Here is a 27,661-nt window from a genome sequence, read left to right as displayed (position 1 = left end):
CTGGTAAATGTAATTTTTAACCAGCTTTTTATTGGTTTCCATTTCAGTATTTTTCATTAAAACCACTACAGAATACTATTTGTATGAAATAATAGTGTAAAGCATTCAGGTTGTCGTGTTTAAATGAGCAGAGAGGAAACTGAAAACTGTTAATTAGCTTTAAAATATTCCAGTTGAAGCTCAGTGAGCTTTCTTTATGTTTAAGTCTCTGGTTGCGAAGGTTAGCCGTTATGAAACAGACGCTCCTCTGATTACTTCAGCCTGTTGAGTTTTAAAGTCAAACATATAGTTAATACTTAGTTGTTGAAATACTTCATCATTCTGCCTTTCTTTGAGATTCTGTGTTTAACGGCCAAATAAAACGATAACTATGTTTTAAAGCACAATCCAACACATTTTAAAGTTACTTTTATTTTTAAACTAATACTAATTATACTAATACTGTAGTGCTGTCATGTTAATAATTAAAGCCACTAACACCAGTTTATGTAGCTGGAGGAAAATGAGAAAAATGAAACTGATGCATCTAAGCAGCGTCATTGCATACAATGTTCTCTATTGATAATCCTGCATATAATCTGCTTTGGCAGATTAACACATTCTAATCCTTCACAATCTAATTACACGCCTCTACTTTGGGGATTTTTGAACAGAATGTGTGCAGTACCATTAGATTATGCCTCAAAAAGGATATATATCAGAGGAAGCACAAAGAAATATGCTTTTCTGAGCTCTTAGGTTATGTATTTTCAACCAGATGTTTCTTTCATGCATTTTATTTTGCATAATTTACGCATAAACACAAAAGGATAATTCAAGTAGGACGATGAGGTGAGTATCTGAGGCCAAACACCTACATATAAGAACCTGTTTTTGCTGTTACTGCTTTGATGGATGTTTATCAGATTTGCAGATAAAAAATATTTTAAGGTAAATATCTTAGTTATGTCACTTAACATGGATGTTTTTGGACTTATTTTTGTTTTCAAGGGGAGAGTTACAACAGATATGAAATGCTCTTCTAATGTCATAAGATAAACAGAGATCTGTGCACAAAGTTCATCTTGCAGCACTGTCTCTGTCTCTGCTGTATCTTTTCTGTTGTCCAGTGCAAACCAATATTATTTGGGTTTTTTTCCTTTTTATTTTAAATTTGGTCATGGTGTTTTTCTCTTTTGGATACTTTTCTAAGTAATATTCAAAAAGCCTCAAAACTTAAGTCTGGTTTTGCTGATTGTCAGTAAGAACTAAGGGGATTGTGATTGTTGAACGTTGTGGATTCAGTCGTCGATCACAAGCAGTTTAAAGACTTCAGGTGTATTCATCAAGTAACCAAATGCTGGTTATGCAATTATCATTATCATATTTAAAAATGATCTCAAGTAGAACTGAGACAATTAATCATGATGGATCGATTGTTGAAATAATTGTCATCTAATTTGGTAATTGACTAATCATTAACTTTAATAGACTAAAAAAAAAGCATTTGCTGAAAGAACAACATATTCAGAAAAGTAATTAAGCCAAAGCTGTACAAAAAATATTTATGTACACATTTCGTGTTTAAGATAAGAAAAATAAACATTTACTTTTGTAAATATGTACTGCCCAGAACTCCTGAAGTGACATGGTTTTAGATTCACTTGGTTCAAATTCTTTTACCATCTAATTAGTTATAAGTCTGGAGATCAGCCCTGCACTGTATTGATGATTTTAAATCAAGCAAAAATGACTTGAGCTTTTAATATTTTTTTCTGTTTAAAAGTATTTTTTTAGCTACAGATGCTACAAATGATCAGGCATTCACTAAAGGAATGTTAGGCTGTTGCATTGTAGACAATAAAATGTTTATTTCTTATATTAAAAAAGGAATTAAATTATTAATATGCATTTTTTTTATGTTTTTCTAATTTTGCATAAAAACGTTTCAATAAAATCTGCATAATGTGCCACCTTTTTAGATAATTAATCATCAGAACAATATAGAGAAAACTCAATAACTAAAAATAATCGCTAGTCTCAGCCATAATGTATAGTCAGACCTTTTCTGAGCTGCAGTCTATGCTTCACTTTTATGAAATGTTGTTCAAGGACTGTGTGGAAACAGTGAGACGACTGCATGAAGAAACGCTACGTTTAAATTACCTAACCAAGGCAACCTTAAACAAACTGATGTCTCCCCCTGCTGGTGGCATTTATATTTACACCTGTCTACACCAGCAGGTAATTACTGAGCTAATTTCCATCAACAAGGGGAGGGGGGGATTTTTTTAGCTAATATTTTTTAGTTTCATGTGCTCTTCAAATTGTTCCTGAACCGTTTTACTGTTGTGACAGAATAATGTGACTCACAGGATATCCGGACGTTATGTTTCTTGTTAAATTCTCCAGTTCATATAGAGACGCAGTTCAAGGGAAAATTACCAATAACCAGGAACCTTTAAAAGTGCCTTGCTCCCTTTTTTCTTTCGAAATTTTACCAGAAGTGGTGATGAAAGGGATGAAGAAATAGTCTGTTGTTTCTCAGATTGCTGACTCATAACACGAACTCTAAAACCAAGACTAGAAAAAAAAACCTCAATTTAAAAAAAAATAAAAGAAACAAACTAAGTTTCTGCCTTTTTTTTTTTAAATTCTTTTCTCCAAACAGAAAAGTCCTGCCTCCTCATCTGCAGGAGCAACAAAGGTTCAGAAGTGCCTCTGTCTCCGTCGCTACAACGACACAATGTCAGTCAGATGGTGTTTCACAAGATCAGGAAAGAAGACCTGGAGTTTGTAAGCTTACAGAGCATTTCCAACCTCTCTGGTGTCTGTAATCCCCCAGTTGTCTCTTTGATTACATAAACTCTCATAAAACTTGGAATTTGTGTTTGGTCATTAATTCCAGAAGTCACTTTACTCTCGTTTTTGTTTTTATTTGTGATTTTTGTCAGGTGGAGAGTCTTGGTCAAGGCACATTTACAAAGATCTTTAAAGGAGTTCGTAAGGAGCTCGGCGACTACGGGCAAATGCATGAAACTGAAGTTGTGATGAAAGTTCTGGACCAGGCCCACAGAAATTACGCCGAGGTCTGTGGTTTTTCATCCGTTTACTGTGTTATAGCTAAATGACCAAATGACTAAAGGCCCACTTCTGCTTGCTTTTTATTCAAGTCACAGACAATCCAAACATTATTTTGCAGTCATGGTGCAGATCTTCTTGGTCAAGCATCTCTTTCTGTAGGCTTCTTTCACAGTCCTAAAAACTCTGAGTTTTTTGTTTTTCCTTCCTCCTCTGTGCCTCCTTCCATCCTCGATTCATTTTTATCTCTCCTTTGGTGTCCTGTCTTTTCTCTTTCCACATTTCCTTAATCTTTTCTCTCCTCCTCCCTTATGTCCCTAAGGGATAAAGACCATCCTATGTCCACCTTTACTTGTTTTTGTCCTTTCATGATACATTCCTTTTCTTTTTTCCCCTCATATTATTTTTTTCTTACTTTGTTTTTCCTTCCTTGCCTTTCATCCTCTAAAAGTATGTCTTTGAAAAAGAGATTAAAATAAATACCAAGACAGTTTTTGTTTTAAATATAGAATATAGGAAACTCAACTAGCCAAGATTTCTGGTTTGGTTTTAATTTTTCTGAGTTGTAATTTTGCATATTTTTTTCTCTCCTTCTGGTTTTCTAGTCTTTCTTTGAAGCAGCCAGCATGATGAGCCAGTTATCCCATAAACACCTGATCCTCAACTATGGAGTTTGTGTCTGTGGAGAAGAGAGTAAGTCAGATTCAGACATTTTCTGCCATATTTCTTACTGCTGGTATGTTACAAGCATTCTGCAAATGCTAACTTTCTAATACTGTTAAATTTGATTAAAAATACCACTAATATGGATTATTTGTCGACTGGCAGCGCTGTGATGATGTTTCACAGAGACTCTCACACCTGAGGTTCAAATGTCCAAATCAAACTATTAGTTGAGGTCAAATATCTGAAATAAATAAATAGTGATGGTTAAATCCCTTTGTAAAATTAGCTAACAACCAAAAGAAATTGCACTTTATGCCTACAATTGTATGTTTCTAATCATAAGTCACAGATCAAATTTGCAAAGTTTGAGTTGAACTTCATTAATACAAAATCTTACCAAGTATAATTGACGTAATTTCTAGTGCAAATTTCTCAGTAAACTTGAAATAAGACAGACTAATTTAAAAGCAAGATTTGGAGACTTGTTTCAAGTAAATAAATCCTTAATAGTGATGAAAAAGAACTTTTTCTATTGGCAGATAAATTAACATGGGAATCATGTCTTGCTATAAGTAAAAAAATAACATGTTCTTTTTACACAGGTAAATAAAAAGACAAAATTCTCTTAACCTTTAAATTTTAGAAATCCTCTTCCACTTGATTGAATATGTATCATAGCTGTTTCACCGGTTTATTAAAAAAGTGAAAAGTGTTTTTCACTGCCCAAGTTACTGACTGCCCTTTCTTCAATTATTTTGCAACAAAAATATGCTTTGTGGTTCTCTTTGTATTCAAAGCTTTATATTTTGGTTTGAAAAAGCTTGTCATTTTTAAAAGATAAATTGCAAAAAGAAAAATCCCTTTTTGTCGCCTTTCAGATATCATGGTGCAGGAATATGTGAAGTTTGGTTCGCTGGACACTTACCTGAAGAAGAACAAGAACTCTATAAACATTCAGTGGAAGCTCGAAGTGGCAAAACAGCTAGCCTGGGCCATGAACTTCCTGGTAAAAATCCATTTTAAATCGGGCTCTGTTTGTTCTGCAGTAATTTCTTTTAAGAACTTTATAAAGACGATATTAAGGATAATATGAGCTGAAATGTGTTTTTTTTTTTTGTGTTTTTTTTTGTTTTGTTTTTTTAGTTAAATTTTCACAAATTTCGCGTTTTGTTCCTGCAGGAGGAGAAGCATCTTGTCCATGGGAATGTTTGTGCCAAAAATGTTCTGCTGATCAGGGAGGAGGATCGGCGGGCTGGGAATCCTCCGTTCATCAAGCTTAGCGACCCTGGTATCGGCATCACTGTCCTGCCTAAAGAAAGTGAGCTCCTCTCCAGCCTCCACTTCACTGCCATAACCATTTCTACCAGCAGGGGGCGCTTGTTAGCACATTGACAAGCATCAGTTGGACGTTTTTTTGTGTTGACAAATGAACAAATAAAAAGAATTGACTGCACAAAGAAGCTGTTTTCCTACAAACGTTGACTTTTACAGCTGATATATTGACATTTCTAGTCTAAATGTAATCAGTGAAGGCATCAAATCAAACTGGATACAATTACATTTTGTTTACTAATGTCAATATGTGACCTGAGGGTAAAAAGCAATCAATTCCTCACTTGTTTTTGTTTGTAATCAGTCCTGATTGAAAGGATCCCCTGGGTGCCTCCTGAATACATAAACGAGCCGATGACTCTGAGCCTGGCTGCAGACAAGTGGAGCTTCGGCACCACGCTGTGGGAAATCTGCAGCGGCGGAGAGAAACCACTGGCAATGCTGGACAACACAAAGGTAGGGCTGAGTTTGTGGCCAAGAATAGAAAATCTTTGTAAAATTGATGCAGCATCCCTTCCTGTATATTCTCACACCTGATACACAAGTATAAGTAGTGTACCGACCACAGAGTTGGAAATTAGGTAGATTTATGGTAACTGGTCGATTCAGTGCAATATTCATCCACAATCACAATCACAGCCTTTATACAGACCTGATTTGATGTATTTAGATGTTGAATTAGAGTTGATCTTTGTTGCCATAGCAGACACAAAAGATACAAAGCGGAAATGGGAGTTAAAAATTAATACAATAATAATCAGAGATGAGAATTGGGAAAAGTAGTTTCTGGAGGGACATAAAATATCAAATAGTCCGATATTAAAAATCAGAGTGATGTTCCTTAGGACTCCTTCTCTCACATCTAGATTTGGTTGCACCTCAGATAAATGTTTGGTTGGAGATTTCACCCTTAAGCTTCCAGCTTATTGCAAAGTGAGATTACTGCAGGTTTGAGCATTGCACTCCTCTTAGAGCCACCTTTAATAGAACCAGGTATATTTCAGAATAAAATTCAAGATCATGATATGTGACATCAATTAAAGCCGAGGCAGCTGTTTAGTACAAGTAAGAAAATTTTAGACAATTTTTTAGAAAAATCTGCAATAAACTCCCAATTAGCTCAAAAAAGTGCAGAGATGTTTTTTATTTTTGTGTGAATTTCCACAATAATTCTCAATAAACTGAAGGAAGTGATTGATATATTTTGGCATTAAGCAGATAAAAACTGCAACTACATAATATTCAAGTGCTAAGTCTAGAATCCAGAGGGCCGCATAAAAAGCTTTGGCGGGCTGGATTTGGCCCACGGGCCTTGAGTTTGACACATGTGTTCTATAAACTACAGGAAAGAAACCTTAAGTTTGGAAAAAAAATATCTTCAAACAGTAAAATTCGATAAACCGGGCGTAATTTGAATAATTGGCCATCCTGTTGATGCATGAGCCGGCTGTCATAATATACAAGAACACTCACTGGGTTTTCCTGAGCCGAATGCCCGGTTCTCTCACATCGACTCAGGACGGTTGTTGTTTTTGATCTTCAGAATGAGTTTGTATTACTCCTCATTTCTTCGCTACAGAAAGTCCTGTTCTACAACGATCACCAGCAGCTTCCGGCACCAAAGTGGACGGAAATCGCTAACCTGATCACCAGCTGCATGGACTACGAGCCGTCGTTCAGGCCCACATTCCGGGCGGTGATCCGCGACCTTCACAGCCTCTTCACACCGGGTCGGTTTAACACTCCTTACCCTGCAGACAAATTCCTCCTCTGGTGTTTCAGATTCAAAATCAGACGCCCATGTAGATTCCAGAAGTCCTCGAACGCATCCAACTAAACAGTCATGAGTATGTGTAATGATTTCCTGAAAACTTATTGGGAAAGTCTTGGCTCATATCTGGGGAAATAAAATTACGAACAGACTAAAGGAAGAAGTATTAGTCGGTGCTTTCTCTGTGGCAGTAAAAGAGTTGATGTGTTTTTTTTCCACTTTGCCCTCTTTGGCAACTACCGAACTCTGACGAAGACATGATTGTTAGGTTAGATAGATGAGGAATCGGTACTGGAATTGGCTCAGTTTCTATAAAAATTGTGGCTACTATTATCAGAGCACCATTTATAAACTCCTGGTAGTTTACAAATGGTGGAGTACTTAGTAACCCAGAATCAAACATGGAGAACCAACATTTAGTTTTATATCTTACAAATGTAGATCAAACTTTGAAAATACTCTCTACTTAGCAACCCAGAAAAACTGGAACATTTTAAAATTTAGTTTTTCTTTTGCTGTGCTTGTTTTATCTATTGTTGTTTTTCTTCTAATTCATGTAAAGCGCTTTGAACTGCCTTTTGCTGAAGAAGTGCTACATAAATAAAACTTTTTCCTGCTAAACTTAAACTTCTTCAGAGGATTCTGTTATTGCAAAGATGTTTATCAGCATCTTAACTGTACACTTATTTCAAACATGATACCAATATCAAGTGGCAGACATAAACAAGGAATTCAAGAGACATTTTTGTAGACCCAAAAAGAAAGAATTGAATACAATAAAAAAAAAAGTATGAACTTCTACCCCATAAACTCATACAAAGACCCACCTGAAAACTCAGGTGGGTCTTTGTAAAAAAATGAAAACTTTAAAGTAGGTTAATTAATTTTCCATTTTAAGTTGTCTCTCTTTTTTTTTTGTTTGTTTTGTTTTGGGGGGGGGTTGCCATGGACTTCCCAAACCCACACAGAAACTAAATGCATCTTTTCCTGTTCTTAGACTACGAGTTGATCATGGATGACATCCTGCCAAACCGAACAACAGGTGCTGGTGGCACAGCTGGCAGCGGCTTTGAGAATCAGGAGCCAGCTCTGTTTCAAGAACGACATCTCATATTTTTACAGTTACTCGGCAAGGTATTACTTGATGACGATGTTTTCATCTGTTGAACCCCTGCAAAGTATCTTCACACTGTAAAATCACCAAATCTCCAAGTATTTTTGGTCTAGTTTCTAGTTTATTTATCCTTAATATTCCAGTGTTTTAGTGTGTTGCTACTATATTTTGTATGTGAGATACTCATTTATTATTATTTTATTCAATTATTTGACTTTCCTTCAAGAGTTGCTATTTTTTACATTTCGTTGCATTTTATGCAAAATGACAAAAAAGAAATTCTGATTCTGCACATATTTTCATACACTTGAAACAAGACAAAACTAACTTAAAAGTAACTTTTCAGCAATATAAAAATAAAATCCTATATGTTAATAAAAAGTACTAGTTCCACTGGTATATTTTTCCATTCATAACAAGGGAAAAAATAGTCAGTCTTTAGTTTTTCTTTTCTTTTTTTTTTTTAGAAACTAGACCAAAAATACAATATAAGATTTGGTGTTTTTGCAGTGTAGACTGTCGGTCTTCAACAGAGATGACATTATTACAATTTATAAAGACTTAATTTAGAACAAAGCTGACGTGCTGTGCATTTTTTAGAGTCTGAAATCAAACAGCAGTGTCTCACCTGGAGTCATTTTGTGTTTAAGGGAAACTTTGGCAGTGTGGAGATGTGCCGCTATGACCCGCTCCAGGACAACACCGGAGATGTCGTTGCTGTGAAGAAACTCCAGCACAGCACAGCAGAGCACATGCGAGACTTTGAGAGGGAGATTGAGATTCTGAAATCTCTCCAGCATGAGAACATCGTCAAGTATAAGGGTGTTTGTTACAGCGCAGGTACTTCTGACGTTTATTTTTAGTATTTATTCTAAACCTCATGTGTTATGACTGAAATATAATCTGTGTAGTGAATGAAATAGATCAGGTTTAATATGGATTTTGTTGTCTGGGGAAAGACGGTCCAGAAGGTTAAACAGTTTGTATTGTGTATAATACTATGACTGAGATGCAGTATTACTACAAGCTCACTAAGTAATGTGTAGTTGCAAAGAAATTTCACAAACGTGCTTACTGAACAGGTAGCATCCTGTCAGAGGATTTAATTCACTGAGTTTGTCTGGACAATAAATCAATAACAATATATATCACAGTAGACATATGATCAATATCTATAGATAATAAATCTGATAGAATTTTCAGTAATTGTACTGAACTCTGATCCAGAACCACAAAGCATTCTGGGAGATGTAGGCAGAGGAAAGGCTTTAGCTGCTCAGAGTGAGCTTTGGCATGAGCCAACTCACTCAGTCTTTGGTTACCTAGCAACACGTTGAGGAACGTGTGGTTTCCTAGCAACGACTTGTTGAGTAACTTGCGCACCAGCAGTGTAAGGCTTTTGCCTCTTTGCCTCAAAACTACTTAAAAATAAAACTGTGGAACAGGAAAGGTCACATCAGCAGTTTGACTGAATTTCAGATATTTAAAACAAATAACAAATTAATAATTATCTATCGACTGATACGTTTCTTATCATGATAAGTTTTCAGCCCCATCACCGAGAGTAACAGATTCTTTCAGAAATGATTATCAAAGCAGTCTGGATGTCTAGGTGCTTTGCTATGTTGTTGCGTTTTAGGCAATACAATTTTTATTTTCTTGTTTAAAAAGGGTTTTTTCATCTTTAATGTATGTCTGATATTGTGAAAAAAGTCCTAAATGGTTAGATGAAAATCTGCAGAATGTGCCTATCTTTTATCTGATTGTCAGACTATTTAATAGAATAATCGATTAATAAAATGTTTATGTTTCACTGAGCATCATTAAAGTCATTATCTTGTGTGTTATTGACATCTCATTGTTTTCCTTGCGTTCATTCAGGTCGACGTAATCTTCGCCTCATCATGGAGTATCTTCCCTTTGGAAGTCTTCGCGATTACCTCATAAAAAACATGGAGCGGATCGACCATAAAAAGCTGGTCCACTATGCCTCTCAGATCTGCAAGGTGCTGCAGCGTGACCTGAAGTTTTAGCACGCTGCTCCGAGCCTCTAACCAACAACTGGACTTCCTGTTTGTCTTTATGTGTTTGTCAACAGGGAATGGAGTACCTGTCGAGTAAGCGGTACATCCACAGAGACCTGGCGACACGCAACATCCTAGTCGAGAGTGAGCTAAGAGTGAAAATTGGAGACTTCGGCCTCACCAAAGTTCTGCCTCAGGACAAAGAGTATTATATGGTCCAAGAGCCCGGAGAGAGTCCCATATTCTGGTGAGAGCTTTTTTTATGTTACATATGTCACAAATACACTTAATTTGACAAAATGAGTAAACTAGACAGCCCTGTTGAATCCAGAAGTTTACTTGCACATTTTTTCCCCTCGCTGTCTGAATCAGGCCAAAACATTGACTTCATTGTTGTTCTGGAAACACTTTGTAACTCGGGGTGCACCGATTTATTGGCCAGCCGATTTATCGGTGCTGATCACTGATTTTGGGAGATTGGTGATCAGCCGATTCTCAGATGTGAAGCCAATCTTATCCTCCGATCTTATCTCCCTCAGCAGAGGTCTAAAAATCAACCACTGTCCTCTGTGAGAAAAGTTTGACTGACAGACCAGGTCATATTGTTTCTTGCATTACAGCAGCATTTAGCAAATAGAAATACTTTTTGTAGATTCTAGCTGACTTAACACAAGACATTTGGTCTCAGACGGTGAGACTTTTTTTATATTGATTATATGTAAACCTCTAGTTTCAACTCTGTATGGCACAGAAGTTGACCACAAGGTAACAACACACACTCAGTTTGGTATTTATTCAGACTTTTTTTCTTTGGCATTAAAGCTTCGATTCTGATATGTTTTACCATCTCCAGTACACAGTGTGTGTAAAGCCCGCCTGTTTACGTGTGTTTTGCAGGTATTCCCCTGAATCACTGACTGAGAGCAAGTTCTCTGTGGCTTCAGACGTCTGGAGCTTCGGAGTGGTGCTGTATGAGCTCTTCACACACAGTTACAAGAACTGCAGCCCTCCTGCAGTAAGTAGCTGAATTCATCTGTATGTGTGAATTGCATTTTGCTTCCTGATCCAGTTGATGTTGGTGCTACTGCTAGCAACTTGATAAAGTAAACCCAACACAAAGCTACCGCTGGTGACTCCAGGATAGATTTCCAACTGGCTGCTTTTTCCACTGCTCTCTTTTTCTGTTTTAATTTGCTTACAGTATTTTCCACACTACAGGGCGCACAGTGATTTATTTTTTTATATTAAAGTCTTTAAGTGCGCCTTATAGTCCAGAAAATATGGTATTTTTTTCTGCACCCATTTTATTTTCATTAAAAAAGCCTCCAGAAATGCGAACGGCATTTAAAAGTAGAAATCTTGGAAATTGGAGGTTTATAAACAATTACACCTTTCAGTTTTTCATTAAATGTCCAATTAACTCTGATTTATAACAGAGAACATATTTTACAGCTAATGTTTTAATGCATCCTTGAAATATGACTAATTTAATAAACTTTAAAAACTTTCACCCTTTTTAAATCCATGTTTACTAATGCATTTCTGCTTTTGCGAATCAACAAATGCATCTTTCTTTTTAATTCAGCATGGTTTACTTCAGCTTTACTAGACCCATGAGATTCCTCTCTATTTCTAAAATAACGTTGTAAAATATTTATGAATGACCTGTTATCCAAAACCAGTGGCTCAGAAAGAGAGATTGAGATCGGTGCCTTAGCCTTTCATTGTGTCTTTGTAGACAGAATTGAAACAAAGAGGACAAGATGTGCGTCACTGGGAGCATTTCCTTTCTTTCTTAAAGTTTAACCTCCTATTAAAAGCTTAACCTCCAAGTTGGTGGCTTATTTCAAGAAAATACTCCGTTTGTGGATCCAAATATAGTTTTAAAAAGAGCACCAACTTAAATACACACCAGTAATGATCTGCATTGGGCTTCATTTGGTACAAATGCAAACCTGCAACAAGTGTTTCACAGATTGGAAACGTACGAAGCACAACTAGTATGGGCATGAGAGAACAAGAGGTGATATTCAGGATTCATGGTTGTGTTCTGGTGAGTTGCTGAAGCTTGCAACTGCCAGCTACATTGTCAGGAAAGTGCAATGACCTCAGCATGTGGGCGTGCTTTTTGAAATGTCAGCCCCAACCTGTAGCTCTTAGTGTGGTGCATTCACTGGTTGGAAAAAAGATCTGATTTGTGGGTTTCTGACAGTGGCCAGTTTTTATACTCATCACCAGTCTGCATGAGCATCAAAATGTATCTAAACTTCTTCTTGGTGTTTAATTTTTTGGCTTTATGTTAGAAAAATTACTAAATATCAATCATGGTTAATTATACATGCTGGGAAGATTTCTGTAAAATAATTTTTAACCGAAAGCTGAAGCATGCTGAATATGTGAAACGTTCGCTGGTAAAACACGGTTTCATGCCTTGAGTGGATGTAGAAGAATAATTTTCTCTTAGCTGCAGCGTCCCTGAAGTTTATCTTCATGAAAGTATCTTGTCAAAGGTCAGATTAGTTGTTTTTATCTGGCTTGTGTCATGCCTTGTAAAAAAAAACGAGTATCTTTCCCACACATGTAATTCACAGGAAAGGTCACAACTAAAACTTTTAAATCAAGCATGGAAACTGGAAAATTGAAAATATATATATATATATTTCCAATAAAATGTAAAAAAATTATAGGGTTCACATTCTTGAATCCGAATTCAAAAACATCCTGAAAAGTTTTTGAAGATTTGAACGCCGCCCATCATAAGAAGTCCTGGAATGTTTTTTGATGACTGTTGTCAACAGTTTTCTGTTGTCAACCTGCCATTTTTCTTTTTTGACTGACAATTTGTGTTTCCTGTACTTATTCAACATGTGCGTGACAACACATGCTTCAGTTGGTGCGATCCTCTCGTGGGTGAATCATGTTGAGTCAGAACCAACAAGGTTTATGCCAAATCTGTATCGTTTCTCTCGTTAAGGTAACAAAGCCTTGAAATATTAACTGAGAATTTTTTAAATGTATCTTTGAGCCTAAAGTTTGAAAACCTCGTCTCACCATCGCCGTTTATAACGGCCCTTCAACTCACTTTCTGTCGTGATTCTGATCCAACAACTTATTTAGTTTTTGTTTTTTATTGAATTTGATTGTATTGATTCATGGCTCTGTGGGTAGAGTATAGTCGTCTTGCGATCGGAATGTTGTAGGTTTGATTCCAGCTTCCTCCTGCCATGTCGATGTGCCCTTGGGCAAGGCACTTAATCGATCTGCGTATCCGTGTATGAATGTGTCAGCCTTTGTGAGTGCGAATGGGTGAATGTGACTCTAGTGTAAAGCGCTTTGAGTGGTCAAAATGACTGGAAAAGCGCTATTTAATTTACCATTTAAAACTATTTTTTGATAACATTGTAGCAGTAGGTAAATGCTGCTGCATTTGGTCCTTGAATTTGATTAAATTCTCCTGGAAAGTCCTTGGATTTGAGGTTAACTGAGGTTTGGCAATCCTGTAATTCCCACAGTGAAAAATGAAAAGTGATAAATTGGTCTTTACACTGTCGTCGTATGAAATGACTCCTGCTGTATGGCGTTGCTCGTTTCTGAACAGACCTATTAATTTAAAACACACTTCATAGTTTTAATAACTTGGACCTCTGAGTGCAATCTTTAAAGTAAATTGAACATGAATTCAATGTTTGGAGCTTTTTCTGCAGTTTTGCATGTAGACTCTGAAATCTGTCTATAACTTGCATCATAGCTTGATTTCCCCTTCTTAGAAATTATATTTACCCATGAGGCTTCTCCAACATCAGCACATGGGGATGCCAAGTGTTGCAATTTACCGCATGTTTTTTCTTTTCCATGTCTGAAGAAAAAGCTTTTTTGTAGAGGGACGGGGGATTAGAAACCTCCAGGAATGATTTTATTAAATTAATTGACAATTTTGGGAGGAGATGGGTTCCTTAAATGTGAATTTCTGCCTTTTTGATTGCAGAGAGATGCTGGACTTTATTAGATTCAAAAAGTGTAAGAGTGGTTCAAGGAGCAGAGTAATTTTATAAAACATAAAATAAAAAAAATATTTGTTTGAGGCATTTCTTTTATTTTGAAGGGGCATTATAATTATTTACAAACTAAAAATTCTGCAGTTCACTTTTTTGTCCATTTCACTACATAATATCTATGTATACATGTGCAAAATTCCTTGATTAGATTAAATTATCCAAATGTATTGGTTGTATGGGCACAAAATTAATTAATCCAATCATGATGTTTAATCCAGAACAGAATAAACTGACGTGCAGTTTTAAAATGTTCCTTTAAAAAACACTGAAGTTCTACTTCTCTTGGTCCTGATCAAAAACAGTCGCAGTCCGTCTGTTCTGTGTCGCCTTGGCGCCCAGATGGACCAGCGCCATGTCATAATAAAGGTTAAACTACAAGCTGAGCAACATGTGCTGTTGGTCCTCCTGCGTTACGGCGTGAGAAATCAGCAGACCTGCTTTGCTTCTCCTGCATAGCGTCAAGCCATTAAAGGTAGAAATATGTCACCTGGTCATATGCCACACCTGTGCAATTATGCTGCTGTGCCACAATCAGAATGGCCTGATCAAAACCAATGTTTACAGGCGGGTTACAAATTCATACCTATCAATCTGAATCCAATCAGATTACTCCAGATTGGGCGTTTCACATGATCCATTTTTATTCCGATCCATTTGTTGGTTTCTGTTTTTCATTCATCACTTTTTAAGAAACTAAAACTGTCTTTTGCAACATTTACGACAGTGTGAAATTAAGTGCTAAACATTTATATAAAATGCCTCCACCCAAGTGAAATTGACAGGATTTTGGAGAAACTCTAGACTTGAAAAGACATGCAGGACCTCTACTGAGCAAACACATTAAGGAGACACAGGTACAGTCTACACAGTGTCTGTATTTGGCTTCAGAGCACATTGTTTCGTTTTTTATAAAGTGGCCAAAAACGAGCCCCGACATGTGAGTTGAGTCTTGACTAAAAGAGGTTTGACTGCCTGAGGGTGGAGTCTTTCACCCTGTTTTCACCTGAGCTCATGATGTTCACTTGAACGCTAGATGTAAAGGCTTTCAGTACTTCTGAGAACACTGTGTACATTCAGAGAGCAAGCTTCAGTTTGATTCATGTAGGATGACAGCGCCATTAAACATAAACCCTCTCCAGACATGCTCTTCTTTCCAATAACCTGACAGCCAAGGCACGTTATCCTTCATGTCTTAATGTGCATGTGGCTCAGTTCCCCAAAAACATCTCCCATTGGGACTCGGGCCTGAATGAGTAATGTGAAATACTCGCATATCTTTCTCCCTCACATTTTCTTTATAAATATTAATTACTTCACCTCTTTTTTTCCTCTTTCTTTTAGTTGGGAAGCTGGTCAGAGTTGAATGGAGCTAAATACAAGGGAATCCCTAGAGAAAAACCTTAGAGTCTACGTAAGGCTTGAGACTGGGGTGGAGGTTTGATTATAGAGAAGGGGAACAACTCAAGATTACACCAGAGCTGCAATAGAAAAACAAAGATTATTTATGTGTTAGAAAGGCAGAGTGAAAGTCCAGACCTAAACTCATTGAGCTCTGTGGCAAGGCTTGACTTATTTTGCAAAGAAAAGCAAATATTCAATTTTTTGTCTGAATGTTTGGATGTTTCTTCATGACAGATTTCAGTGAATGGAGATTCTAGGAAGTATTTCCTCATGAGGGATGAATGTGAATATGTGCTACACTTCCAGATTATAATTGTAAAAAAATGTTTAAAAACTGTTTTCTTTTGCTTTTATTTTTATGTCCTACTTTGTTTGTCTGTGACATAAAGGACTAAAGTTTGTAGTTTGAAAAATTCCTACTTGCCCTAAAATTCACCATCTTTTTCCACTTATTTCCCCCATTTAGGTATTTATGTCAATGATGGGTAACGATAAGCAGGGGCAGCTGATCGTCTATCACCTCATTGAGCTCCTCAAATCAGGCAGCAGGCTGCCTCAGCCCCTGGGTTGTCCTTCAGAGGTATGCACCGTTGTGTTTATCTACGAGCTCTGAATGGCTCTTATTAAGTCCTACCACCTGTTTCATATAACAGCAACTTTCCCTAGATTTTGATAACGACTTCCTCTGACAGCTGTGCTTTGTCACGCTACACAAACCAACATGTCAACGTGAATCAGGGATGTCCAAAGTGCGGTGCGTGGGCCACTTGTGGCCCCTGGACTGATTTTGTGCGGCTCCCAACTGCATTTCTAGAATGATTCAAATTTGATCCATCACAAGTGGTTCACGCTTTTTAATTTTAATCAGTGTAAAATTACTATCGACATAATTTTCTTACAATGGAAAAAGTTAAATACATCATGGAGTATTGGTCTTTTTATAGCTAAGCTTTCATAATATAAAATTGTATGTAATTAATACAATTTTCATGTTGATCCTTTCACTGAAACTGTTAAAGGTCCTAGTTTTGAGTGTTGTGAGTTAGCTATGGCTATTAACACTGTGATGCAAACATTAGATGATCTTGATCTCTGTTTCTTGTATCTGTATCAAATAAAAAATAAAATAAGTAGAACTATGTAGATCGGAGACTTTTAGAGCATTTGTTTAATTTATTAAAGCGTTTTGAAAGAAAGTGACCCAAATCCTGTTCTTATGACAGAATACATTTGTTCAGTCGAGTCCAAAAGAATTCAAAAACTAGATTTTTTTTCTTTTCAATGCAGCAAAATTCTTTTTATCTTTTGGATCCATTATGAATAACATTACTTTAAACATTACAATAAACAAATAAAATAAATTATGAATATTTTTCTTGTCCACAAATACTTTTGACCCATGTGACAAAAGATTTTGACGCCTCTGTTGTACATGTTTCTGTGTCGTAAACCTCTAATGATTGATTTCCTTTACTCTCTGCTGACATTCTTCCTTTTCTTTCCAGATCTACCAGATCATGGAGGAGTGTTGGGATAAAGACCCAACCCTGCGTCCGTCTTTTAACGAGCTGGCTCTGCGCATCGACCTGATCAGGGACAGTGAGGAGTTTTAAAAGTTAAGTGCCCTCCTCACGTTGAACCACGACACTTGAAACACTGTTGCCCTGATTGTGGCAGAAGGATGAAGACCAAAGCAAAGAAAAGTGGAGCGCCGTGACTTGGAACAAGGAATCTGCTCGAGAACTACTGCCGAGGTGCCTTCCAGCAAGGCATTTGTGTAATGTGGAGCAGCTGAGTGGCCTGGAAATGTTTGGATGGTCAAACTTTTGAAGCGGATGTTGCTGAAACTGTATTTGGTCAAAGTTTAAAAGAAGACTTGAAGGACCTATAGAGACTGTGACGAGACTGTTGCCAGAACTAAAGCTACAGACGCTTGTGGTGAACAAGTTCTCTGTTTATGTGAGTGTGTGTGTGTGTTTGCGTGCGTGTATGTGCATCTGCATGAGAGGTCCATACGGCTAGCTGGGCTAGCTCTTGCCATCCCCTTTTCTGTCACCTAAGAAGTGGACTGATAGCTTCTTTTTTTTTGTTAAATGTGTGTGCTTAACTGTATTATAGCCGTAAATTGTGTACATATGTCCAGAAAGATTTTATAATTTTATAAATTTAAATAATGTTAACACTATATTTGAGATGCCAGCAACTGCCATTGTTAAAGTATGTGCATACAAAGGTGATTTGAAAAATCTGTCATTGTTTTCATTGTGAGAGGTGGCGTGAAAATAAAGACTATATCTGTGAAGAAATTTCTTTACATGCATTTCCTTCATTTTCCTCAAAACTTCCATTTCACAAATGTAATGTATAGTTGAAATCACATGATCCACTGGGAAATTAGTGGAACATGTGATGCTTTTGATTTTTTTATTATTACATTGTTACTTTAATTTAAAAGCTAGATACACTAAAACTCAATGTTTTAGTATTTTTACAGTATTCTGTAAAAATACTAAATTTAGCTGTTCAAGTTGAAGATGTGTGTTAGCTCTTAATTGGTCCAAATCTTTGGTCAAAAAAACAGAATTACCTAAGTTTTTGTTTTTATTCAGCTAAAGAAAGTCATAGCACATCCACACATTTGTTCTGTGCATCTGCTCATTGCTTAAATTAGTTAAGTCACCAAGTGACAGTAATGAAAGGTATCACCAGCATAATTACGGTATTTTTTTTATTTGCTAGAATCTGAACAAGGGGGGTCATGTAGCTATAAGTGTCTGGAATCTTGGGAGATCCCAGATATGATTTTTATCAGGTTCTATGTAAAGTTACCAGTTGACCCAAAGAAGTTTATATCCTGTTAACTAATGTAAGAGGATTACATTACTGAAAATTATTTAACATTTCTGTACCAGAAGGCCTGACGAAGTTCTTCTGTAATGTTCTACAACCAACATCTTTTAATAAGATTAGTTCAAAGATAATTATTGTGGTGTTTTATTGTGAAATACCAACCGGATGTGACGTTCAGTTTGCTTTGCTATAGACGTATTTTAGACAAATTTATGTTGGCCTATTGTTTTTTTGTCTGTTTTTTTTAAGCAGTTGTTGTTTGGTTCGTATGCTGTAACATGTATTAATTTAACGCCAGGTAAATAAATTCAATTAAAATACCAGGCTTTGTTTTGAAAATCGGATGTGACGTTCGATACGTATCAGCTTTAGCTTCATAAAAGGTCGTAGCCATTCGCTGACATTTCTATCCGGATGGGAAAAAAATCCTTATAAGGTGTTGGTTTTTAGTTTCAAAATTAGTTTGTATGCTGTAGCGTTTGTCCAGGAGATACGAAGATCTAGGACTCGAGTAATTTTAAACGTTGTTGTATTCGAGGGGGGTTAGATGAGCTTACCGTAGACGTCCGAATAGAGGCGCACAGCAATTTAAAGGGCTCTGAATTTCACTTTGTTTAAGAAAAAAAAAACACTGCTGCTGTAAGTGCATTTGAGAGGATAACAAATGTCGGGGACAGAAAGCATCGTGGAAAGACGTGAGTCGACAATTTAACCTTTGTTTTCAGTAACTCTGCATGTCTCGTTTGGATTTTGTGAAATGTTTAGTAGTTTTGCTGTTTACCTTGAAGAAGGGGTTTGTTTTATTTAAAAATGCGACATCTCCGATGTTAAAATGTTACACATTAAATTATCTCATCCCAGGGGGGAGGGGGGGGGGCGCCGATTTATGTTTTTGCATCCACCTGAATAATGTGCAGTCGCGCCACTGCCATAAGACCTTCTGCGTTGTGAGCATATCCAACCTGTTATACAGCAGGGCACAATAACAGATTATTTTACATATTTGTAAAGACACTAGGCGTGATAAGTCAAAAGTATGATCTTGAGGGTTTCATTTATGCATTGCTTAAGATCCTCCTGGGAAATTAGTCCTTTAATTCTGGAAAGTTTCTTCCGGCTGACTTTGTAATTGTCTTTATGCGTTTCTGAAGGTCCTATATTTTTATACAGTGACAAACAATATTTATGTTAGCATTTTAAGGCATCGCTTTTGCTGTACTATTATAACTTGTGTACATCTGTGCACATTGCAGACTCATTTTCATGAGTCCTTCCCACATGGGGGATCATTACGTAACAGCCTCCGAGCGGCAGCCGGGAGAGCAGCCTGCAGAGTAGCTGGAGATGAAGTCCAGGAGAGTCGGACCTCCAGACGGGGGGTACGGCTGGGTGGTGGTCGCTTCAGCCTTTTTTGCTATGGGTCTTACCGGAGCTGTCCTCAAAAACATCGGCCACTTCTTCCTGGAGATCCAGAGTCACTTTGGAGTCCTGACCAGCACTACCTCATGGGTTTCTTCCACAACTATTGCTATGTTTCATATAGGAGGTAAGCGTGTGGCTTTTTGTTGACAGTGCAACTTATTTTAAAACCAGTGTATTTTTTATAGTTTCTTTTGTTGTTGCTGTTTTTTTAACTAGCTCCAGCAGCCAGTGCTCTGACGTTACGGTTTTCTCAGAGAGTGGTCATCGTAGTTGGAGGAGTTCTGTGTACTTTGGGGATGTCGCTGGCCTCTCTGGACATCAATCTGCCTTGGCTCTACCTCACTATGGGCGTCCTAGAAGGTAGGTAAGACTTCCTGACTGTATTTAATTGCTTGGTGAACTTTTCCTGATAAATTACATCATTAAAAGCTTCAGTCATTTGCTTTTTGGAAGATTTTTTCCACTGCTTCATTGGTTTGGTAAATAAAAAGAAGCAGAACTAAAGGTATGGAAGAACAGTTTTTTCTTTTTAACTGTCATGCAATCTTGCTTTAAGAAGTCACTGACTGCCTGGTTCAACACTCCCTGTCTTGTCTTGATCTTTGTGTATTTAGTCTCTTCTGAGTTTAATCAGACTTAAGAAATGAAAATATTTCCGTGTGACACTGCAGTTGTAAGCAGCAGACAAAGAAATAATATTATTTAATGTATTATACGGCTTTACGGATATGAGCACAAATAAAGTGGTAAAATTACAAACTACTACATCTCTCACTCTCACCAATTGTAAGCTTAAACAGCGTCTACAACCAGAGTGAAACATTTTGACTCTTTTGCTCCTGAATCACAAACCTTAGTTGTTTTTTCCCTATCAACTACGATTGAATTTGATGGACACAATTTTTTTGTAATCTTGGTAAAGATGTGTAAAAATCCTTAAAATAAAAAAGTATGTAATTATCAAAATGTTTAAAAAATTTCACTTTGTAATTAGTAAACATTTTGTGTTTTGTTTAGGCCTTATGTTTTTGACCATTATCGTTCTGAAAGATCCTATTTTCAGTTTTCTGACCAAGTTTTTATTTAGAGTTTCAAACAGTCCTTGGTTTCATCCACTAACAAGAATTACAGAACATTTGGAAGAGAAGCAGGCCCACAGCATCACAGATCTCCCACCGTACAAGAGCTGCTCCTCCACATATTCATCCTTTTTGTTTCACTAACATCTTTGAGTTTTAGTTTAACTTGAGTCTGATCAAAAACACAGTTTCAGGTAAAGTCATTATGAAGATTTGATTACCACAAGATGTCAGTTTTTCCTTGATTTCTCCAAGAGAACTGTTTGGATTTTTTTTATACCATCTCATCACAATTCTTTGTAAATCATATTTATACCCAAGATAAATTAGGTATTACGTATTACTAATTACAAGTTTCTAGAAACTACGATCAACTTGAAGAAGAAGCAAATGCTTCAGCTGCATTTATTTTAATAAGTTTGTTATCAATACCAATCATTGTGCCACTTGTTTGTTAAGAACTATTATTTCTAAAGCTTTAAATTAAGTATTCTTTATTTAAGGCTTAATTTTTCCTGATTATATCACTGTACAATACAAGACTGATCTTTGAGCACTTGTTACCCATCTTTACAAAAGGTTCCAGGTTTCATGACTCACCCTTTAATTAGATATTATGATCGTCTTTTGATTTCACAACAAAGACTTCAATGTCTTATTGTCGCTATGATCTGTTTTTATGTTTTCTGAAATAAGTCAAGTTGTTCCAGAGAAACAGGAGAGATGACAAGGTAGTTATTATTATTATTATTATTATTATTATTATTATTATTATTATTCAAGCAAAATAAATTGTATTTGTTCTCCAAGGTACTGAACTCTGGGTGCTTCAACAGTCAAATAGCCAAAAGCATCTGAGTTTTTCAAGCATTAATAACTTTTTAGCCAGTTTACAGACATTCGGTTGCTCTCAGAAGTATTCACACCGCTGATGAACACAAGCTTACTGCGATGTAAAAAGTGAGAGCAAGGTTAAATCATTTTAAATCCTTCTCTATAAATAAAATAAATCTGTTTGAAGAAATATAAAGGGGCAATAACCAAGTTGCACCATGAGTCTGGTAGAATGACACTTCTTGACTTTACGTTCTTTTCAAATCAGTCTATTTACAGCCTTTGTTAAAGATTTTCAGTCAAATTAAAGTCAAAATGGCAACACTTCTGGTTAGTTTTGATTTTACTTTGCAGCTAAATTTATCATCCAGTATGTCATGCAAAAATCTGATTTCATGGACTTTGTTTTAAATCAACACTCTCGATAGTTATCTTGATTACATTATGGTCTTGGTTATTTCGGTTTCCAAATATCATGAATTTAGTTTTATCAAAATTTAATAAAAACGTGTTGTTTTAGTCATTTCATTTCTGTTTTAGTCATTTCATTTCTGTAGTGACCATCTGTGAGAGTGGTTGGATGTTTCCTCCAGTACAGAAGATACCAGTATCATCTGCAGATATAATGAATTCCAGCAAACATTTTTCTTCTTCTGCTTCCAGGAACAGGTATCTCATTCTCATGGGTTCCTGCTATCAGCATGGTGAATCACTACTTTTCAAGATGGCGCCCCATCGCCTACGCCATCGCCAGCTCAGGGGAGTGTGTCTTTGCCATCGTTTTCAGCCCGCTGTTCAAGTGGCTCATCGAGAAGTACAGCTGGCAGGGCGCGTTGCTCATCATCGGAGGCCTTCAGTTCAACCTGTGTGTTTGCGGTGCGCTCATGAGACCCCTGGAGGCAACTCGAGCCTCACAAACCAACCTCAAAGAGAGCACAGAGGACAGTGCTGCTGCGCTACCCCCAAAGAAGAAGGCGGTCTTCCACTGCGGCCTGCTGAAAAAACCCGAACTTCTTCTCTACATCCTGTTTGCGATCTTTGCAGCTACCGGGTTTTTCATCCCGACCCTCTTCCTGGTTCCCTTTGCCAACAGCTTGGGGATCGATAAGTACTGGCCCGCGTTCATCCTGTCTGTCATGGCCGTCGCCGACCTGGTCGGCAGGCTGTTCTGTGGCTGGCTGGCTAACATGAGGCTCCTGAGGAACCTGCAGCTGCTCACCATCGTTACGACGCTGCTGGGGGTCGTGCTGCTCCTGCTGCCCATCAGTCACAACTACTGGTCCGTTCTGGTGTTCGCCTCGCTCTACGGCTTCCTGTTCGGCTGCATGGTTGCCATTCACGTCACCTCCATCGTGGACATTGTGAGCTTGGAGGGCTTCGACAGCGGCCTGGGGCTCTTCATGCTATTCAGGAGCATCGGAGGCTTCATCGGGCCGCCTGCTGGAGGTGAGCATTTTATAACGTTTTGTGTTGACTGGAGCCAAAGCAAAAAGATTTGAGACCTCGATGTTGTAACCAGCAGGTGTTTTTATAAAACTGGCATCGATGTTTTAATCAGGGCTGCAGCTAACGATTATTTTAGTCATTAATTATTCTGACTGGGTCTGCCGTAATAACCAATAAATCAATTAACTGCATGATAAATGAAACTGACCTCAGTGATTTACATTTGATTTATTGTTTTTCTCTTTTTCTCTGTCTTTCTACCAAAAACTGGATGTAAAAACTCTTCATTTCATTCAATAATTTATCAATAATTAATAATTGGATAACAAAAAGTGCTTAATATGAGCTTTTTCTTTTTACAGAGTTTAATCAGGTTATTTTTTACCCTAAATACAAAATTGACAAATGATTAAATGATAAATGATTCTAACAACTGTAAAATATCATTTAAATTGTTTCCATGAAATCTGGGCAAGAATTGATTATATTTTATTACTTATTCCTATTTTAAATATTTAATAACTTTTGTCTGGTAGAAAGCAGCATTTAAATTAGATCAGAATAAAATATTTAAGGCTTTGAAAAGCATCTCAGGAGAGAATACTGGTAGAGAAACAACAAAATATCCCAGTGGGGAGTCAAAGCCCCATAATCTTTACTAAACTTTAGAGAAGAACAAATAAAACTGACAACGATGTTGCTAAAAAGTCAATTTCTGACTGGTTATGTGCACATTTCTTTTCTCATGGTTTCCATTGCTGTCAGAGATAAAAACTAATCTGTGATAATCCTGCGAGGATTATGAACTGAAACTGGCCTCGCATCAAAGAAACGTCAAATGATCTCGAGTTTAAATCACCTGCATGTTTTCTCAGTGAATTCCTCTGCGAGTAAATAGTTTACTCTTTACATTTCTCCAGACTGAAGCGTTCTGGCAGAAACTGCATGAGCTACATTACATTTTTTGGAGAAATGCTGATGAATTTTAATGCTTTGTTCAGAGTTTTTGAATTTGACTAAAAGCTAAAGCTGCTAAAATAAAAGAGAAAAATACTTTTTTCATCACTACAGCTTCAGAAGAACTATAGATAAAAACTGACTGTAAATTCCCATTCTTTGCATTTTTCCAGATGTGGATTTGTGGAGATTTTTGTTTACATTTGCAAGCAAAATAACGTGTTAATCAGTCAGGAACAGGAAGATTGCATTTTGAGGGGAACTATACATTTCTGTTGATTTCTGTTCAGCTGATGTTATCGTAGCAGGATTTTGTTTGCAGTGTATACTGGCTGCTTTGACATTAGAGCGCCATCTACAGGAGGAGTTAATACCCTTGATGCTGACTTATGCTAATCTATCTGCAGTCCTTCCGGTGGTTTGTAAAATATTCACTCACCTTAAAGTTTTCCACATTTTTATCAAGTTATAACCCCAAAACCTCGATGAGTTTATTAGGATTTTACTTGACAAACCAACACAGAATAGCAATTAATTGTGACTTGGAAGGAAAATGTGCACTTTTCTAGTTTAAAGCAGGTCAAATCTCAATATTTCTCTACCCAGTTTGATTGATCTTGGACTTTTCCGCAAAGAAAAATGGGTCATAATTTCAGTCTCTATATGCAAAATGTTGGTAGAGACAAATCCCTGAAACTTTCAGCAGCAATTGTTGCAAAAGTTAATTCCACAAAGTACTGACTCAGCAGGCACAGAACCAGAATAGTTTTACTTCTGTAAAAGCAACATTTTCCTATCCAATTATTAATCAGTTAATCCAAAAAATAGTCAATTCATCTACAAATGTTTAAAGGATTAAAGGAATGCTGTTATGCCATTTTAGGCAATAAAATGTTTATTTTCTTATTTTAAAAAGTCACTGACTTATTCATTTTAATTTTTTTACATTAAGGCTTAAGTGATTAAATGAAAAATCTGCAGAACGAGACAAATTTTTTATCTGATTAATCAATTAATCGTTGGAATAGTGTACAGTTGTCACCCTTTGTCTTCCGCTGCAGGCTGGTTGGTGGACCAAACGAACAACTTCGGCGCTGCCTTCTACCTCTCGGGCTTCTGCCTCGTTACGTCAGCTGTGTTTGTCGTCGTGGTCGACCGCCTCGTCCAGAGGAGGAAATCTGTGGAGGCCGCCGGCCACCAGACGATCCACTACGAGGGCGACGGGGACACGGGGAAAATCGAAGGACTCGTTGTTGCACAAGAATCTTAACTTAAGGCCAGTGTGTGAAGACTGAGCGGACGCCGGACGATGTGGCTCGGACTGAGTTAAACAAATGTGTTTGTGTTTGGCTGGGTTGTGAGATTAATTTTCTATGCACCCGCAAAAAAAAGAAAAACCACACAAACTTCATACGATTCACCTGAAAGTAGACCAAAGGATTAAAGACAAAACATGGCCGTTTTAACAAACTGAGTGGGAAAAATCTAAATCTTCCCGGTGACTTTTGATTGGAGTTTCACAACTGAGCTTCACTCAGATTTTATTTTGCTCAGAAAAATAACATGTAATCTCCTCTTCCAGCTCGATTACAGTCAAAACTTTGATTTGGCTGTTTCAAAGCTTTTCTTCTTTTTTCCATTATTGCCGTTTTAGAGGAAGACAAACGTTCAGGGATGAAATTCATTATTCATTATGCTGCTAAATTAGCTAAACGATGACACTACCGCCAACATGTTTTATACACATTTATACTGGAATGTGCTGTTTTCTTTTCCTCAAATAAATATGCAGTAAGTTTTATAAGTTTTTTCTATGTGATCTTAAATAAACTGAATCAGTCATTTACTGAGCAGCAGCTTTCCTGTCCTGAGATCCAAATCGTTTTTGTTATTCTTACTGGGATGAACGGATGCTGGGCAATTTTCTTTTTATTTAAAAAAATAAAATTTTATACGAAATTTGATTTCTGATTTTAATTTATTTTTCCCCCACTTTTTTTTTTCCTTAAAAAATTACAAGTTACAGAAAATATCTTTAAAATGTGGCTTTTATCTTGATAATTGTTTCTGGGACTTGACCGTAATTCAAAGTTGAAATAAATAAAAGCTGTAAAACAGACGCTGGTCGTAGCTGGGTGGGTTGACATCACTCTGGAAACCAAAGTGGAGCTTTGCTGGAGAAAAAAAGAAAAAATTAAATCTCCAAAAACAAATAATTCAATTACAGTCGATTTGTCAGCAGACCTAGGATGAACTCATAAACATCAACTGTGAAAAGGCCTTTTGGTTTAGTTTGTTCTCCGACTAATTGTCAGCTTTCGCTCTTAATAGTTTATTATTATTATTATTATTAGCGTTACTTTGCTTTATCAAATCCTGAGAGACTCCCACATTTCCCCTCTGAATTCTGCATCTTGTTCAGTCTTTTTATAACCAGAATATTCAGGACAAACGGAAACAGTTTGTTCGTCTTTTTCCAAGTCACGGGTTCGTCTGTCCCACAAACAAACCTGGGAAAGCTGTTGAGGCTCCGGGGTTGACTTTTCCTTTTTAAACAAATGAACTAATTGTTCCTACATAGCACAAAAACACTAAAAGGCTGCAGCTGCAGAGGAGTGATGAATATCTGCAACGTTAACAGAGAATATGTGGTAATTATGAAGGAGAATGAGTTCACTGTAAAATCTCATTTTCAAGAGAAAAGTTTGACCGTTTCGCTGATTTTGATGAAAATAAATACAACGAAAGGATATAAACCAATAAGGAAGTTATCATGACTCTGTAAAACAAAACAAGATGCAAATTAAACTGAAAATCAATGTGAAATTGTTCTACTGGACTGAATAGATGAAGCACACTTTTTTTATTTGAGCCCGTTTGCATTTTTTAGGTAATTTCAGATTTTAAAAAATAGTTTATTTCTTCAGTTATTCTTCAATAACTTCAAAGTCATGTGACCTATTAACTCAAAATCAGTGTGAAATTCTTTTGAGGCACACTTAGTTTGATTCCATTTTAGATCTTTTTATATTTTTTTAGCAGTGTCAAAATGCATTATTTTTTCTCGATAGCTTCTGGGTCATGTCACTTATCCACTCAAAACCAGAGTGAAATTGTTCTATTAGACTGGACGGCCATTTTTTTTACTATTCTTACATCTTTTAAAGTCAAAATTAAGGCGTTTTCTTCAATAGGTTCCAAGTCATATGACTTATTAAGTCAAAACCAGTGATTTTGAGTTAACAAGTCATTGATTTGTTAATTCAGAATCATTGATTTTGAGTTAATAGGTTACATGACTAATTAAACCCAAACTCCCAGACATATTAAAGGGTTCAGTGTTTTCAGAAGCATGCGTCCGTCATCCTCCTGCTGCTGTCCCGGAGCAGAGAGCCCGTCCCAGGCAGCCAGCTGAGGCGCCTCGGGGGGCCGCGCGCCGCAGAATGAAACCGACACCAGGATGTGGACGTGCTCAGAGAGGGACAAGCTCCACAAGCGGCTGGGATGTTCAGAGAGGAGTTATGCAACCAGCTCAGTGTGCGGCTGGTCACATGGTTCAAGTGCTTGTGTTGAAGCTAAAATAATAGTTTCAACAATGAAAAATTGATCATCTGATAAATGATTTGCTTCCACTTGAAATCTAAAGGTGG

The 27,661-nt window shown here is 36.9% G+C and overlaps 2 protein-coding genes across 2 annotated transcripts in view; both read left to right on the top strand.

The window, feature by feature from the left end:
- The window catches only part of jak2b (Janus kinase 2b), a 29,491-nt gene extending 11,762 nt beyond the window's left edge, over positions 1-17,729 (top strand). The window contains exons 11-24 of the mRNA XM_007557863.2: positions 2,651-2,775; positions 2,934-3,068; positions 3,666-3,753; positions 4,605-4,732; positions 4,906-5,044; positions 5,363-5,514; positions 6,638-6,788; positions 7,827-7,963; positions 8,594-8,783; positions 9,825-9,949; positions 10,042-10,214; positions 10,865-10,982; positions 15,890-16,003; positions 16,929-17,729. Of these exons, the coding sequence (XP_007557925.1) occupies positions 2,651-2,775; positions 2,934-3,068; positions 3,666-3,753; positions 4,605-4,732; positions 4,906-5,044; positions 5,363-5,514; positions 6,638-6,788; positions 7,827-7,963; positions 8,594-8,783; positions 9,825-9,949; positions 10,042-10,214; positions 10,865-10,982; positions 15,890-16,003; positions 16,929-17,036 (1,883 nt within the window). The 3' untranslated portion in view covers positions 17,037-17,729. The remainder of the gene's footprint in view (positions 1-2,650; positions 2,776-2,933; positions 3,069-3,665; positions 3,754-4,604; positions 4,733-4,905; positions 5,045-5,362; positions 5,515-6,637; positions 6,789-7,826; positions 7,964-8,593; positions 8,784-9,824; positions 9,950-10,041; positions 10,215-10,864; positions 10,983-15,889; positions 16,004-16,928) is intronic.
- Positions 17,730-18,579: 850 nt separating this feature from the next.
- Positions 18,580-25,627, top strand: LOC103142011 (monocarboxylate transporter 13). The gene is made up of 5 exons (XM_016674255.1): positions 18,580-18,968; positions 19,527-19,819; positions 19,912-20,055; positions 22,272-23,054; positions 25,073-25,627. The coding sequence occupies exons 2-5, from the start codon at positions 19,618-19,620 to the stop codon at positions 25,279-25,281; spliced, it is 1,338 nt and encodes a 445-aa protein (XP_016529741.1). The 5' UTR covers positions 18,580-18,968; positions 19,527-19,617; the 3' UTR covers positions 25,282-25,627.
- Positions 25,628-27,661: the final 2,034 nt, after the last annotated feature.

This window comes from Poecilia formosa, unplaced genomic scaffold (assembly GCF_000485575.1).
Source record: "Poecilia formosa unplaced genomic scaffold, Poecilia_formosa-5.1.2 Scaffold92, whole genome shotgun sequence".
Classification (NCBI taxonomy): Eukaryota; Metazoa; Chordata; class Actinopteri; order Cyprinodontiformes; family Poeciliidae; genus Poecilia; species Poecilia formosa.
This window is presented reverse-complemented; position numbering and strand designations above follow the sequence as displayed.